General features: G+C 34.6%; 1 protein-coding gene across 2 annotated transcripts in view; it reads right to left on the reverse strand.

The window, feature by feature from the left end:
- Positions 1-11,365: 11,365 nt before the first annotated feature.
- PI15 (peptidase inhibitor 15) overlaps positions 11,366-18,027 on the reverse strand; it is a 31,102-nt gene continuing 24,440 nt past the window's right edge. For both annotated transcript variants that reach the window (XM_006185861.3, XM_032469917.1), the window contains exon 6: positions 11,366-17,266. In XM_006185861.3, coding sequence (XP_006185923.1) covers positions 17,131-17,266 — 136 coding nt within the window. In that variant the 3' untranslated portion in view covers positions 11,366-17,130. The remainder of the gene's footprint in view (positions 17,267-18,027) is intronic.

The raw sequence follows: 18,027 nt of genomic DNA on the forward strand, positions 1-18,027 counted from the left end.
TCTTTTCGCTTATGATTCATTACAGGATGTTGAACATAGTTCCCTGTGCTATACAGTAGGAACTTGTCATAATCTATTTTATACATAGTAGTTTGTATCTGCTAGTCCCAAATTCCTGCTTTGTCCCTCTCCCACCCACTTTTCCCTTTGGTAACCATAAGTTTGTTTTCTACATATGTGAGTCTGTTTCTGTTTTGTAAATAAGTTATTTTTATCATATTTTAGATCCCACATGTAAGTAATATCATATGGTATTTGTCTTTCTCTTTCTGATTTACTTCACTTAGTATGATAACCTCTAGGTCCATCCATGATGCTGCAAATGGCAGTATTTCATTTATTTTTTTGGCTGAGTGGTTTTCTATTGTGTGTGTATACTACATCTTCTTTATCTGTCCCTGGACACCCAGGTCAATTCTATGTCTTGGCTATTGTACATACAGTTGATATGAACATTGGGGTGCATGTATATTTTCAAATTATAGTTTCTCCAGATATATGCCCAGGAGTGAGATTCCTGGATCATATAGTTAACTCTTGTTTTTAGTTTTATAAGGAACTTTCATACTGTTTTCCATAGTGGCTGCACCAGTTTACATTCCTACCAACAGTGTAGGAGGTTTCCCTTTCTCCACATCCTCTCTAGCATTTGTTACTTTTAGACTTTTTAATGATGGCCATTCTGACAGGTGTGAAGTGATACCTCATTGTAGTTTTGATTTGCATTTCTCCAATAATTAGCGATGCTGAGCATCTTTTCATGTGCCTATTGGGCATCTGTATGTCTTCTTTGGAGAAATGTCTGTTTAGGTCTGTTGTTCATTTTTTGTTTGGGTTATTTGGGTTTTTTTTTAACATGGAGTCATATGAGCTGTTTGTATATTTTGGAAATTAATCCATTGTCAGTCATTTGCAAATATTTTCTCCCATTATATAGGTTGTTTTTTCATTTTGTTTATGGTTTCCTTTGCTGTTCAAAAGCTCATGTTTGTTGATTAGGTCCCATTTGTTTATTTTTGCTTTTATTTTGATTGCCTTGAGAGACTGACATAAGAAAGCATTGGTACAATTTATGTCAGAGAGTGTTCTGCCTATGTTCTCTTCCAGAAGTTTTATGGTGTTTTGTCTTATAAATCTTAAAGCCATTTTGAGTTTATTTTTGTCTATGGTGTGAGGGTGTGTTCTAACTTACTTGATTTACAGGCAGCTGTACAGCTTTCCTAACACCACTAGCTGAAGAGACTGTCTTTTCTTGATTGTATATTGTTGCCTCCTTTGTCAAAGACTAATTGACAGTCAAGTGTGTGAGTTTATTTCTGGGCTCTCTGTTCTCTTCTGTTGATCTGTATGTGTGTTTTTGTGCCAATACCACAATGTTTTGATTTGCTTTATAGTACTGTCTGAAGTCTGGGAGGGTTATGTCTCCTGCTTTGTTCTTCTCCCTCATGATTGCTTTGGCAATTCTGGTTCTTTTATGGTTCCATATTAATTTTAGGATTATTTGTTCTAGTTCTATGAAAAATGTCACGAATAATTTGATAGGGATCACATTAAATCTGTAGATTACTTTGGATAGTATGGCTGTTTTAGCATTATTAATTCTTCCAATCCAAGAGTATGGTATAACTTCCATTTCTTTGAATTATCTTCAATTTCCTTTATCAATGTTTTATAGTTTTCAGCATACAAACCTTTCACTTCCTTGGTCAGTTTTATTCCTAGGTATTTTTGATGCAATTTGAAAAAGAGGTTGCTTTTTATTTACTTTCTCTTTCTGATATTTCATTGTTATTATAAAGAAATGCAGCAGATTTCTGTATGTTAATCTTGTATCCTGCTACCTTGCTGAATTTGTTTATCAGTTCTAGAAGTTTTTGTGCAGAATCTTTAGGGTTTTCTATATATATAGTGCCATGTCATCTGCATATAATGAGAATTTTACCTCTTCTTTTCCAACTTAGATACCTTTTTTTTTTTTTTTTTTCTATTTTTTCTTGTCTGACTGCTATGGCTTGGACTACCAATACTATGTTGAATAGACATGGTGGGAATGGGCTTCCTTGTCTTGTTCTAGATTTTAGCAGGAAAGTTTCACCTTTTTACCATTGAGTATTATGTTAGCTGTCGGTTTGTCATAAATAGCTTTTATTATGTTGAAATATGTCCCCTCTATACCCACTTTGGTAAGAGTTTTTGTCATGAATGGATATTGAATTTTATCAAATGCTTTTTCGGCATCTACTGAGATCTTGTGGATTTTTTCTTTTCTTTTGTTTATGTGGTGTATCATGTTGATTGATTTGCACATATTGAACTATCCTTATGACCCTAGGATGACTCCAACTTGATCATAATGTATGATCTTTTTTATGTGTTGTTGGATTCAGCTTGCTAACATTTTGTTGAGAACTTTTGCATCTACATTCACTGAAGATATTGGCCTCTAATTTTCTTTTTTGGTATTACCTTTGCCTGGTTTTGGTATCAGGGTGATGGTGGTTTTATAGAATGACTTTGGGAGTGTTCCCAAAGTTTTTTGGAAGAGTTTGAGAAGGATTGGTTTAAGTTCTTTGTGTGTTTGGTAGAATTCCCCAGTGAATCCATCTGGTCCTGGACTTTTGTTTGCAGGGAAGTTTTTTAAACTACAGATTCTATTTCACTTCTAGTGATTGGTCTGGTCAAATTGTCTAATTCTTCTTGGTTCAGTTTCTGTGGGCTGTATGTTTCTAGAAACTTGTCCATTCCTTCTTGGTTGTCCAATTTTTTGGCATCTAATTGTTCATAGTATTCTTTTACGGTTTTTTGTATTTTTGTGATATTGGTTGTTATTTCTCCTCTTTCATTTTTACTTGGTTTATTTGGGTCCTCTGTTTTCTTTTCTTGGTGAGCCTGACCAGAGATTTGCTGATTTTGTTTACCGTTTCAAAGAACCAGCTCTTGGTTTTATTTATTTTTCTACTGTTTTAAAATCTCTGTTTTATTTCCTCTCTGGTCTCTATTATTTCCTTCCTTCTACCAACTTTGGTTTTCTTTTTCTTTTTCTAATTCTTTTAGGTTGTAGGAGTTGTTTATTTGAGACTTTTCTTATTTTTTGAGGAAGGCCTGTATCACTATGAACTTCCCTCTAAGAACTGCTTTTGCTTCATGCCTTAGAGTTTGTATGGTTGTGTTTTCATTGCCATTTGTCTCAAGGCATTTTTATATTTCTCCTTTGATTTCATTGTTGACCCATTTTTTCTTTCTTTCTTTTTTTTTAGTAGCATGTTGTTTAGTGTCCATGTAATCATTTACTTCTTGTTTCTCTTTCTCTGGTTGATTTCTAGTTTCATGCTGTTGCAGTCAAAAAAGATGCTTGAAATAATTTCTATCCTCTTAAATTTGTTGAGGCTTGTTTTGCTTCCTAGTATATGGTCAGTCCTAGAGAATGTTCCATGTGCACTTGAAAAGAATGTGTATTCTAGGGTTTATGGATATAATGTCCTGAAAATATCAATTGTCTAACTGTTCTGTTGTACCATTTAGAATCTCTGTTACCTTATTGATTTTCTGTCTAGAAGATTTGTCCATCGATGTGAGTGGGGTGTTAAAGTCTCCTTTTATTATTGTATTCCATCAGTTTCTCCCTTTATGTCTGTTAATATTTTTTAATGTATTTAGGTGCTCCTGTGTTGGGTGCATATATGTTAATGAGTGTAAAATCCTTTTCTTATGTTGATCTTTTTATCATTATATAGTATCCTTTGTGTTTCTTTATGACATTTGTTTTAAAGTCTATTTTGTCTGATACGAGTATTGCTACAGCTGCTTTCTCATCATTTCCATCTGCAAGAAATTTTTTTTTTTCCATCTCCTCACTTTCAGTCCATATGTGTCCTTCGCCCTAAAGGGGTATCTTTTAGGCAGCATATTGTAGGTTCTTGTTTTTTATCCAATCTGCCACTCTGTGCCTTTTGACTGGAGCATTTAGTCCATTGACATTTAAGGTAATTATTGATAGATATGTATTTATTGCCATTTTAAACCTTGTTTTCCAGTTGATTTTGTATTTCTTCTCTGTTTCTTTCTTTTTCTTTTTAACCTTTGTGGTTTGATGGTTTTCTTCTGTATTATGCATGTATTCTCTTCTTTTTAGTTTTTTTGAATCTACTATATGTTTTTGATTTGTAGTTACCCTGTTTTTCAAATATTTTAACCTATTACTGTATCTACTTGCTTTAGACTGGTAGTTATATAAGCTCAAACACTTTCTAAAAAAAAAATCTACATTTTCTTATTCTCTTTCCCCACATTTTATGATTTTGATGTCCTCTTTTACATCTTTATGTTTTTTCTTTTGCTGTTCATTGCAGTTATCATTGCTTTCACAGATTTTTTTTTATTTTAATCTATGTACCAGCTTATTTAAGTGATTTACTTTCCAATTGTGATTTTCTCTTTCCTATAGATTTTTTTCTTGTCTTCTATTTAGAGAAAACCTTTCAATATTTCTTTTAGGATAGGTTTAGTATGGCTGTATTCTTTTAGTTTTTGCTTGTCTGAGAAATTCTTTCTCTCTCCTATTCTAAATGATAATCTTGCTGGATAGAGTTTCCAAGGGTTGTTAAAATATTTTGTAATTTTCATGAGATTTCATCTTTGACCAATGGATAAATAACTTAATTTCCAAACATTTAGGATTGGTCTATTCTTTTTTTTTTTCTAGTTTAATTTCATTATGATCAAAGAACATACTCTGTGTGATTTCAGTCTTTTGAAATTTGCTAAGTCTTACTTTCTGGCCCAGTATATGGTCCAAATTGATAAACACACATATAGAACATTATTATGATGTTGGATAAACTTTTCTATATGTTTCTATATGTATCAAATAATTTATATTGGTTGATCAGATCTTCTGTGTCTTTTCTGAATTTTTTGCCTGACAATTCTATAACTTACTATGACATGTGTTAAAACCCCCCTCTAAATTGATGTATGGTCTCTTTTTTCTTTTAGTTGCTATTTCTTGATTTTGAAGCAATGTTATTTGGTGCGCAGAATTGATAACTTATATCTTCCTGTGGAATAAAGATAAAAATGAATCTTTGTACAGTTTATTTAGTTAGATTTAAAACTAACATCCAACCATTTATTTTCTATTTGTCCATCTCTTCTTTGTTCCTTAATTCCTGCTTTCTTGACTTCTTTCAGTTAATCAGTTTATTTCCATTTTCCTGTTCTTTTTGGCTTCCATTTTTACATTCTTTATCTGCCCTAGAGATTATAATATGATTTCTTAAATCACTACATAAATTAATACTGCTAACATTTCCTGATCAATGCAAGAACTTTATAACAGTTTAATTCTGTTTGTCCCCCTTTGCCTTATTGTTGTCACTTAACATTATTGTATATACATTATAAACTTCCCAAAGAATCATTATTATTGTCATTTTAAACAGATAATTTTTCATGCTTCCTCCCATATTCACCTTTCTGGTGTTCTTCATTCCTTCCTGCAATTTCATTGTTTCAGCTAGGATCCCCTTTCTTATAGCTAAAGAACTCCTGATAGGACTTCTCACAATACGGGTATTTGTGAAACGGTTCTCTCAACCCTGTTTTCTTTTAATCTGCAAGAATTTTTATTTCTTCCTCATTTTTGAAGGCTGGTTTATATAGGTATTGAATTCAAGTTTTGAGGATTTCTCCTTTTAATACCTTGAGGACATTATTCCCTTGCAGTCCATCTCCCAGAATTTCTATTGAAAAGTCATCCATCAGCTTTATTTTTGTTCCCTTAATGACGATGAGCCTTTATTTTCAGTTACTTTTAAGACTTTTCCTTATCGTTGACCTTCAGCATTTTGACTACGATGTGCTTTGGTGTGATTTTCTTTTTATGTTATGATAGGGGTTGTAGAACTTTTAAAATCTGTTGGCAAACGTCTTACATCACTTTGGGAAAAAAAAATCTCAGTAAATCAGATGTTTGTATAAGTTGGGTTATGACTATGGATTAAGGGGAAGGGATTTAATTTGGTTACCATCTCCTTCAGAAAACCTCTGAAGAGCCCAAACCCACTCACAATCCTCAGGTATCCCCTACGTGCTCTCTCTCAGAAGATTGCATTACCACAAATTTCATACTACATTGTCACTTCTTTTCAGTAGTGAAATGAGCAGAATGAAAAATAACCTGAACACTGTTCTTTAAATATTTACAAATGTGTATGTATGTGAAACATACACAAATTATTTTGTTATGGTAATAAATTAATAAAATAATTTTATTGTAGCATTATATTTTTATCAGATCAGTTTTTGTTTGTGTATTTTGCTTGTTTAAATTAAAAACCCAGAGAATTGAATTGGTGCTTTAAATTGACCTGAGCATTACTTAAATACTAGAGTTGATTAAGAATGAATTATTTATATTATAAAGTTATATTTTATCAAAAATCATTAAATTTACTTAAGGGGATCAACTCTTACATTGTAATTGGTTTCTGAATTTTTATTAAGTAGAAGTTATTTATAGTCAATTCAGCTTTTAAAATACTTTTAATTAAACATAAATTATAGCACTGAGCACTTTTTTAATATTTATGACTCAGTGTTAATTACTCAAAGTCTTACTTGGTGTTTCTCCTCAACTTTATTCTGAAATATCTTCAAGTAAATCACCACCCACTTGCTTGTCCACCTGAAGGATGAATTGCATTACTTTGTCCAAGATTGGGAAGCATAAAATCCTTCACATAGTCTCTGCGTAGATTTTGTTAACATGCATTGACTATTGCTTCTATATTTAATATCAATAATGCAAAAGAAGCATTAGATGTTCCTATGATATAATTCTTCTAAGTTCCAGTAAGTTTTCAACAGAAGTATGCTTCTACAGATAGTTACGAGAGTGGCATCTGTTGGTCACTCGTGTACCTGCGGGTACGTGACTGTAGCAGAAATAATGTGGCAGCTTGACCACAGTCTTGCATAAAAGCATTGACTATTTCATTAGTGAATATAAAGGTGACGCTAGCACAGACCTTGCAGTAAAATAAAAAACATTTCAGAAAGTTTATAAATATGCAATAATGGAGGGTAGGAAGTAAGTAGAGATATAATTCAGTATTACTGGTTTTCAAAGGAGAGAGAACAAGGTTTTAGTGAGGGAAAAACAAAAATCTCCAAAGCATAAAATTAAAGCCATGTGAGAAGGGTTTGTGTTATGGAGGACTCACACATACACACACACATACACATCCAGATGACGTAAATCACTTAAGACCAGACAGATGTTGGGAAGTGTAGGTTAGGGTACCAGTGATATCACAAAGTTTTGATCATCTGTAGAAGAGGTGTGTGAAGCTTAGCAGGGTAAAACTATGAATATAAGCCTTCTTAGCATAGGGGAAGTTAAATGTGAGGAAAGGCTGTTTGCATTTCTATACGAGGCCAGAAGCAAAGGAAAGTTTTATGAACAGGTGAGTTACATGTCAGGGTTAGCGTCAGAAAGAGTAATTTAGTAATAAATCCAATTTTATAACCATAGTTAAGAACCTCATTATTTCTCAGTTGAACCACTCAAAATCCCAGAAATAATATGGACCAAGGAGAGTACAGAGCCCGAGGAGAAGAGTGTTAAAAAAGGGAATGAATTACTGTCTTGGATGCAACAGAAAGACTGAAGAAAGTAAATGAGAGCCATTTTCAGTATCTGGATCACAGAAATCTTCCCAAAGCAGATCCATCTGATGAAGAACAAACATCATGAAGATATTTGCCCACATTTCACCCCCCAGTGAGACACTTCACCATCATCTGAAGCCATCTTCCTCCTCTTCTCCTTTCCCTGTTCCTTTTTCTTCATAACAGTTACCTCCACTGGGCTTTTCATTATGTATTTATTGGTTTCTTTACTTTCTTCTTTGTCACTGCAATGTAAGCTTCTGGTGGGCAGGTGCTTGGTCTGATTTTTATCTTGCTTAGTACCTGACATGTGGAAAGTGCTTGATAAATTCTTGTGGAACACATGAATTGAAAGGCACCGAGGAATAAGTGGGTAGCCAGGATCTGAAATCAGTCAACAGAGATGGCATGTCATCAATCTGAGTAGTGAGGGGCTAGAAAGAGGTAAGATGGTGACTATTTGTTGTGTTATGCTGGGCTTGGAAGAAGAGTGAAGATACAAGAAGGATGATTGATGGGACAGGAGCTCAATGAAGGTGGCCCCCCTGATGCTCTATAGCCTATTTGAACATAGTGGCCAGAGAGACCCTTCTGAATGTGTCAGATCATGGCACTTTTCTGCTCAGAATCTCAGTGGCTTCCCATTTCATTCAGAGTAAAAGCCAAAGCCCTGACAGTGGTCTGCCCCATACAACCTGGGCTTCTGTGACCTCCCTGGCCTCATTCCAACAGTTTTGTTTCCTCACTCTGCTGCAAGTCTGTGGATGCAGCAGGCCTTTACCCTCCCTTTTTTCCTGCCTGGAAACTTCTTCCCCAGGGGTCCACAGGATATATGCCTAGGTATAGATTCCACATGGTTATCTCCCTCAAATCTTTCCTATCTTTGCTAAAATGTTACTGTACTTAGGACTCAATCAGAGGGAAGAACAAGTGAAAAAGTCCAGGGTGGGGGTGACCTTGGCAAAAGGAAAGCAAAGGTGGTTGGTGCAGAGTGAGCTGCAGGGAGAGTAGGAGAGAAGGATGTCAGAGAATCAGGCAGAAGTCAGTCCAGTAGAGTGTTATAAGTAGTGCTAAAGCACTGGATTTTATTAAACACACAAGAATGTCATTGGAAGGTTTTGTGCAGAAAAGTCATAAAATGTGCTTTACTTTCAAAAAGACAATCCAGATGTAGTTTAGTGTAGCCATTATGGAAAACAGTATGGAGGTTCCTTAAAAAAAAACAACAAAAAACTGAAAATAGACTTACCCTATGATTCAGCAATCCCACTCCTGGGCATATATCCAGAGGAAACTCTAGTTTGAAGAGATACATGCACCCCAGTGTTCATAGCAGCACTATTTACAATAGCCAAGACATGGAAGCAACTTAAATGTCCAATAACAGATGAATGGATAAAGAAGTTGTGGGAGATATAGATATAGATATAATGGAATACTACTTGGCCATGAAAAAGAATAAAGTAATGCCATTTGCAGCAACATGTATGGACCTAGAGATCATCATACTAAGTGAAATAAGCCAGAAAGAGAAAGAAAAATATCATATCACTTATATGTGGAATCTTAAAATTAAAAAAAAGACACAAATGAACTTATTTACAAAACAGAGATAGACTCACAGACATAGAAAACAAACTTACAGTTATCAGTGGGGAAAGGTGGGGTGGAGAGGGATAAACTGGGAGTTGGGGATTTCCAGACACTAACTACTATACATAAAATAGATAAACAGCAGTGTCCTGTGTAGCACAGGGAACTATATTCAATACCTTGTAATGGGCTATAGTGAAAAAAAATATGAAAAGGAATATATATATACACACACACGTATAACTGAATCACAATGCTGTTCACCAGAAACTTAACACAACACTGTAAATCAACTATACTTCAATTTAAAAAACAAACAAAAATAAAACAAAACAAAAAATAAGATCAATCCAGATGCTGTGTGGTGGTGGACTATCAGAGAGCAGAAGTGAAAAAAGAGACACATGCTTGGAAGCTGCCAGCCTCCAAACTTTTTGGTTGTGAATCCTTATTTGTAGAAAGTTCTGAATCTTGTACCCTCACTATATACAATATAAATATACCACATGCTAATATGTACTAGACATTATGCCAGGCAGTAATATATTGTGTGCATTATGAAATAGAAATAAATAAATTATTTAAATAAGCAAATGCATATTTAAATTAAAATCTTTAAAAAATATTTTATTATGTTTAAGTGTTATGGAAACATTTTGCCTTTTGGAGAATACGGCAGATTCTAAGGCTTGTAGAATTTTTCACATACCATTTAATTTTTTGCAATTGACTTTTTAATGTTAGAAAAATGATAATTAAGGACATCATTCAATTTATTATGTAGAAACTCAGAGGACAAATCCCTGTCTGCATTCAGGTTTAGTAAAACTCATGTGCCCCTTGATCAATGGGCACATTGACTTCAATCAATAGGCTATCAATAAAAGTAACATGCCAAGACCTCACTCCTTTTTCATCAAGAGAGACAGTTGGGGCCAGAGAGATTCAGCTAGGCTGGTGCCACCTCTCCAGTTTGCTAAGACAGAGCCAGTCACTCCTGCAGTGTTGGCTCAACAGTGCAAGCACAGCTCAGGAAGAAGTCTGTGCCCCTGGCACCACAATGCCAAGGTTACTGTCTCAGAAGGAACTGGATGAGAGTCACTGACAGTGGGAATAGGCTTCACTTCCAAGAGCATAGTCAGCTGGATCTGGGAAAGCTGATGTTTGCCTTGTCAGGGTGTGCTTGTTCTCATGAGGTGGTCAGCCACAGCTCTTAGTGTTGAGGAAGACTGGATGGGATCAGACACCCACCATAGCCGCATTTCTTCACCATCAGCACTGTGCAAGACTTAGGGCACAAGACTTATTTTGCTTCCATCAGGCCTAGTCTGAGGGGCTAGAATATGCAAAACACACACACAACGCACACACACACACACACACATATCAATGAATGGATTCCCATCTCTTGAGAGATGAATGCAACTTTCCAGACATATGGATGAGAAACTGGAGGCATAAAAGAGGAGGAAGCAAAATGAAAAGGGAAGAGGAGCAAGAGAGGGAGGAACTGAGAGAGCGCTACAGAGTTCTAGGGGGAGAGGCTTTCTTGTCTTGCATGAAATACCCTAAGGAGAAATTTTAATAAGTCCTAGGTCTGAGTGCTTCTCGGTGAACTGGCCTGGGAGACCCACCATCTCGCCAGAGAGCAAGGAGTTACCGTCTGCAAGGCAGAGCCGCCCTGTTAACTCCTAGCCTTAGGTCATCCAGTAACTGGAGATGCTGCCTCTCCCCCAGGAATGCCTATGGTTCCTCTTCATGCCCTCAGTATGAGGAAGCATAAACATAATTATGTTCAATGGCTGCAATTTCCCAGCCAGAACATCTTGATATACTGTTCTTTTCCTCTTTTTCCATGGAAATGTCTTTCATACTGGTACTTGAAAATAGTTTTTGGAATTAAATAGAAAAAGAATGGAAGAAGGAAGGAAGGAGGCAGATAAGTGAAGAAAGAAAGGGAAAAAAGGAAAACGAAGATTTGATGTATTTCAGTGATGTATTAAAAATATAATCATTGCTGCCTTAGAACAGTTCATTTCTTACCAAACTATCATGCCATCTAGTTCTGATTCTATTGTAAAACTTGAAAACAAGAAAACAATTAGATTACTTGTTTTAATTAAACCTTAAAAGCAGAACAATTATTTATAATGTTTTATTGAAATAAAAAACAATATAGCAGAGCTCAAAAAGCTACACTTGTTATGCTTTATAAAGACAGAGGTTTACACAGGTTTTATGTATGTACACATTCATGACAATATATCACAACAAAGGCACCTTTTACTGCCACAGTATTAGGTAATGAATAAAAAATCAAATTAACCTTTTTTTTAAAAAAAATCTAAAATGATACATTACATTTTAGGATTATGTACATATTTGAAACATTTAGATATTTTTAAACACATTATTTTCATGGGTACATGACAATTATCTAATTCTCAAAATAGTTTGGTACTAAAATTGTCAAATAACAAAACACAACATACTGTAATATATAACCAAGCACCAGTTAAAGTCAGTACGTATTTAATGCTCCATCAAACTAAGAGGCTTCTAACACATGCCAAGTGAAGTGGGTATATGAGATAACCATTGAAATATGTTTAGAGTCTCAATTTTTTTGTCTTTAATAAGCTGATTATTTTATAGAAAATGGGGAGAACTAGATAATTTAGAGCAGTTTTTCTAATGGTTTGATGGAATCCTAGGGCTCTCAGAAGAAATTTCAAGGCACTGAGGAAGATTTGGGGAATAAGCAGGTCCATTTTATGTGTATTATATGTTAGAGTTTTGTATATGATTGAGATCATACAAAGCGTTCTATTGCTTTAAAGTAAGTTTGAAAATAATAATTTGGAAAACTGCTTCAAAGCATATTTCATTTGGCTGTGTTAACATAGCTTAAGAAATATCTTTGTCAAAGCAGATTATCACACTTAGTCAACTGCACAACTCAAGTGAAAGTTTACCTAAAAACATTGCCTTCATTAGTTACAGGGGTATAATTCCAAGTTTTTATGTATGTTTTTTAGTCTAGAAAGACTTTGAATGGAATAATAAAATGTTATTAGCTCAACTGTATGACCAAAGAGCATTATCAAATTATAGATCAACAAGTAAAAGTGGAGAGATAATCCTCCAATATATGGAATTAATTACTTTAAAACAAAAATAAAATACCACTTCTGAAAGTGAGACACACTTAGAAAATTGTTTGCTAATTTTAATTCTTATTGTATTTATGATGTAAACAAAATTAAAAATATGTTTCATTAATACCTGGTTCAAAAAAAGAACACTTTAATAAGCACCTTAGAACTGGAATATCATAAAAAAATTATTATTTAGGAAAGTGGATGTCAAGATATATTATCTTTCTTACACTCTTAGAAAATTATGTCAATAGAGTCATGAATTTTTTTAATGTTGTCAGATTTAAAGAGTATCCAAGAATTCTAATATTGTGCAAATTAAATTTTTATTGAACGGCAGAAATAGCTTTGTTGCAGGCCAAGTAGCCATCAAGAATTTGTTAATTTGTTTTTATAACCACCAGAGGGCACCAGTGCCTGCAGCATGGTTGATGTGGGTGTTCTCTAACCTTTAGGTGACACTTGAATTTGACATTGCCAAGCTAAAAATGCCTTTAAAAAATTGATAACTTCTAAGAAATAAGTTTACATTCTGTAATACCCAAATAAATTTGGATTATTAGATAAAAAATAGAGTTTACTGGCCTATTTTTGGTTAAGATTAACAGGACTTCATATTTTTAAATCAAGAATTGAATGCATAACATTTTTTAACAATGACTAAAGGAGAGTTCCTAAGCTACGAACACTAACAGTTCATTTAGCACCACATATTTAGCACCAGAATAGATATTGATAGTTCACACTTAATAAAAACTTTAATTGCAAAGAAACTTCAAAATTGTAGCACGTATAAGGTGTTTGTTATGCATTTTCAGCACCATTAACTGGTGAATTGTTAAACTGTCTAAGTTTCTCACTGACATCTCGTAAGTCAAAATTAGACCATGACATAATTTTTAAAAATCATTTTGCATGTGTTTAAATGTCTTCCCTCACACATATAATGACAATACAAAAATATATATAAAAACAAAGATAATATTAGACGTTAATAGAAATATAACTTTACTCTCCCTAAACACTTTCATAGGTAAAGGCTCCTATCTGTGTCAAGATCTGTGTCCCATGACACTGCAGAACAGAGGGAATGCTGTTACACAAGAGGGAGAACCCGGACCACAATTTAAGCATGACTTTTCTGGACACCTTCAAATTACCTGATTAGCTGATGCATTCATTTAATAAGCAGGATATGAATACAAAACACTTAAACTGGCCTAAACATGTTTTAGATTTGTTTATGTAGATGTTATACGTTGATCTAACACAAGCATGTATTAATGAGAAAAATATGCATTGTTTCAATTAAGAAATTCTGAGTGAATTGTATTGGTTGAACTTTCCCTAGTGTTTGGTCAACTCCGTACTAAAGTTGCATGGAGCTTTCAAATGAATGCCTCCATGAAGGTTCAAATACATATTACAGCGCTGCCAGCTGAATCTCGTAGGGGTGCTCTGATGGACCACAGAAGTGACACAGCTTAGACTACTGAACAGAAAATTAAAATAATAATAATAATAAAAACTGTTTCTGACACATTTTAAAAGCAAGCTTATCTGTCATAACCAGGAACATTAAGACTCTGCCTACACAACTCAAATACAATTCTGTAAAGAAATCCATCCGCTTAACAGCTAAAATTATCACTTTCCCAGTCGTTTGATGACATGGAAGCCCTCCTCAAAGTCTATATTGTGACAGAATTTAAGAAAAAACTCTTCTACTGAATAAAGGATGATATGAAAAATCTTACCATAAAGAGAATCAATGCCACTGAATATATATGCCAGTTACTGTTTCTCTTGAGTGAAACCTTTTGAAATGAAAACCTCAGTACTGACTATTTAAGCTGCTCTTAGGAAATAGCTTATACCTGGACCCTTTCTGACTGTGGGGGTTACAGTGAGAAATAGCTCTCCTAGCACCACGGTTTCATGCTGTGAAAAGATGTGACATGCTGTGTTGATCCTAGCAAACTTCTGTTTGCCTTAGCCTGGAAAATGAAACATTTCACATGGCCACTTTGTATTACTAACTTTAAAAAGTACAGACAGAATAACAAATATACCCGTTATATTTTCAGCTGAGTTGCTACGTTATAAATAAACTTACAGTTCTCATTGTGATTTGGAAAGGACTATTGAGTGCAAGTTATGAGTGTGTAGACCCTAGTCTTAACGTGATATGTTTGATGATTTATCTTAATTGTTGATGCATTCAAAGCTTTGTATTTAAGACATGTTTGTCTTAAAAAACATGGAAAGGTGGGATTCTTCTAAATTCTTGCAATTCTAGACTTTTTAGTTAATTCTAAAAATCCATACAGATGAACATTTATTACATTACCACCACTGTATTAGAAGCTGGGATAAATACAAAGATAAGACAGAATTTCTGCCAAAGAGGAGCTCATGAAAGACTTAATTTTATCTCAAATAAAAGTTTCACAACATTAGTGATAATTTTAATATTCATAAATTTCTGTTAACCTGGTAATTTTAAGTTCACATGAACCTCTGTGAAATATGTGGCAAATAGCATTATTCTTTTTGAGAACTAAGAAACCAAGCCACACAAGTAAACCAGCAACAGAACCGGAACTGATCGTAGCCTGTTTTGGTTTAAAAGTGCTTTTTCTACTTCTCTAGAACTGGTTTAGCAAAATCAAGGATGGAAACACTTTCTAGAAAAATCAAATGAATTATCTCGCTGATGAGCTTTCTCTCCAGTTGCCGATATATGTTAGCTAACAATTGGATTGGGGCCTGACTCTTAGAATCATTTCTGTTCTCCATTTTAGTCTCCAGAAATATTTATTTTTAATAAAGCCCATGTAAGTTCCCACAAAAGCAAAGCAGTATGATTTGAAAACATTTGGTCAGATTCAGTTTGTGAAAGGAATCAGGCCAATTGTTTGTCATCATGTAAACCTAAACTCCAGATGGTGCATGTCTCCCCCGCTGGATTCAATTAACTGTCATCTTTCAATGCAGCTACCCCAAGAAATCGCAGATGTGTAGAGAATTTTAAACAAGTAGCTTCCTTCTGTTATTTGTACTCTGGAACTAACCATGTTTACTTATTTCTGTAATTCTATTGAAGCATTACATAACCTGCATCACACACACACACACACACACACACACACACAAATGAAATGTAATGTGTTAAGTGTCTTGACCCAGATGTTGAGTTCTCCTCTCTAGAAAGTGATTCCCTGATTTGGAAATAAGCTTTTCCAAAATTGCATGAGAGAAATTTTCATAGTGATTTTCATTTGATTTCCACCAAACTTAATGGAGAGCTGAAAATTATTCTTCTCCTTACACAGGGGAATAAAGGTTGGCAATTAGTCCTTAGAAAATCATCTGAGGAGGACCCCTTTAACAAAACCTTAGCTGTCTGTGGTGTGCACATGAGATATTTAACTTGATGCTCAAGGCCAGGATGATTACATTGATTCTCACCAAAAAAGGACAGGGAAACAATGGACAGCTGGAGGTGTCCTTGGCACCTCCAAGGTTTCTTTCCAGCATCCCTCACCTCCTGCTAACTGGCCTCAAGGTGTATTAGACCTTCAGGATATACCCTTCTGAAGCACTCCATTTGTGTGTGTGTGTGTGCGCGCGCGCTCATTAACCCTATTTCTGTGCCTTTTCATATGTGTCTCTTAAATCTCACTTTTCTTGGGCCTCATCAGTTTTAGGTCTTGCTCTCTGCCTTCCAAAATCGTAACTATTTACTCTTACTCAGTAATCCCTGGGCAGTGATGAATCCTTCCCTGCCTCTTCTAATTCTAAGCACTGTCGCTACACATTCATGCTAATCAGAAGCCTCATGTATTACACAGTGTGGCTTATCACCTACACCACCTACATGTGAACACTGTTGCACCCACTTCCTCCAAGCTGCATGAAAAATAACTTTGTTAAAAAATAATAATTTTACAGCAAAATAATTAGGCTGTTATTATTTCCTGAATATTTTCATGAGCTTCTTGAAGGCAGGAATCCTATTTTCTTACCTTCGCATTATCAGAAGATAACAAGCAGTGTGCCTTGCCCATGATTACTGACTCAGTAAAAGAGATTAAGCAAAAGGCATGATTTGAACCTTACGTAAGTCAAGCATATCCTTTGGTGAACCTAAATAAGATAAAATATCCCAAGAATGAAATCTGCATTTGCTTAATTAAATTATCATACCCAGTTATCACTGTTATTTTGCAAATGATCACTTTTTGATTATTATAGAAATGGGTGCTGAAGATGTCCCACCACCTCACATATATTTTAGAACAGGATTTTTTAAAAAATTCCCCTTGAGTTTGCTACAGAATCGTATTATCTATGTATTACGTCATCTATGTGTGTGTATACACACACATGTGCATTACAGGCCAAATATATATTCTATTCCTTAGAAACATAATTTCTTTGGAAAACGAGTTTTGGAATTGGATGCATCAACTATGTCAATAATACATACACAATATTTTAATTTAGGTTTAAAAGTCAGAAAATAGAAATGGGTGTTTTGATTACCACAAAGGGGTAAACACACTAGACAAACACTTATTTATACAATGAATAATAAAAGGAAAACAAGATTATCGTAAAATATGTATAATATGTGCAAAACTCAATATATATATATGCCTATGATTTCCAGAAACCATTATATTTCCTGGAGGAAAAGATAAGCTTATTTAAACCAGTATAGGTAGTTTGACGTGACTCCTGGGAAACAAAGATTGTCAGTACAAGAGCCCCCATAACTTGGAGGGCAGGCAGAACATGGTACCCCTACTTTATATGGTGCTTCTCCAATCCAGTTGCCCCTGGTAAAAAAAGAAGAAGACAGCATTAGTGCTACTTGCCCATGAAGAAAATCTGGTTGCCCTTTAGCACATGACCACGTGTTGACATGTGATGATATTTTTGAGAAGTTTGTCTTTTTAGACAAACACTGAAAGTTATATCCATTTCTTATTTCTACAGTAACTTACACTATGTGTCTTACTTTTAAAATATTGCCTTTCTTTTCATATTATTTTTATTGAGTTATAGTCAGTTTACAGTGTTGTGTCAATTTCCAATGTAGAGCACAATTTTTCAGTTACACATGAACATCCATGTATTCACTGTCACATTCTTTTTCGCTGTGAGCTACCACCAGATCTTGTATATATTTTCCTGTGCTATATATAGTATAATCTTACTTATCTATTCTACATCTGCCTGTCAGTATCTACAAATTTCGAACTCCCAACCTGTTCCTTCCCATCCCCCTCCCCCTACAACCACAAGTTTGTATTCTGTGTCTGAGTCTGTTTCTGTTTTGTATTTATGTTCTTTTTTTTTTTAGATTCTACATATGAGCAATCTCATATGGTATTTTTCTTTCTCTTTCTGGCTTACTTCACTTAGAATGACATTCTCCAGAGACATCCATGTTGCTGCAAATGCTGTTATGTTGTCATTTCTTATGGCTGAATAGTATTCCATTATATAAATATACCACATCTTCTTTATCCAGTCATCTGTCAATGGACATTTAGGCTGTTTCCATATCTTGGCTATTGTAAATAGTGCTGCTATG

This window comes from Camelus ferus, chromosome 29, assembly GCF_009834535.1.
Source record: "Camelus ferus isolate YT-003-E chromosome 29, BCGSAC_Cfer_1.0, whole genome shotgun sequence".
Taxonomy (NCBI): domain Eukaryota; kingdom Metazoa; phylum Chordata; class Mammalia; order Artiodactyla; family Camelidae; genus Camelus; species Camelus ferus.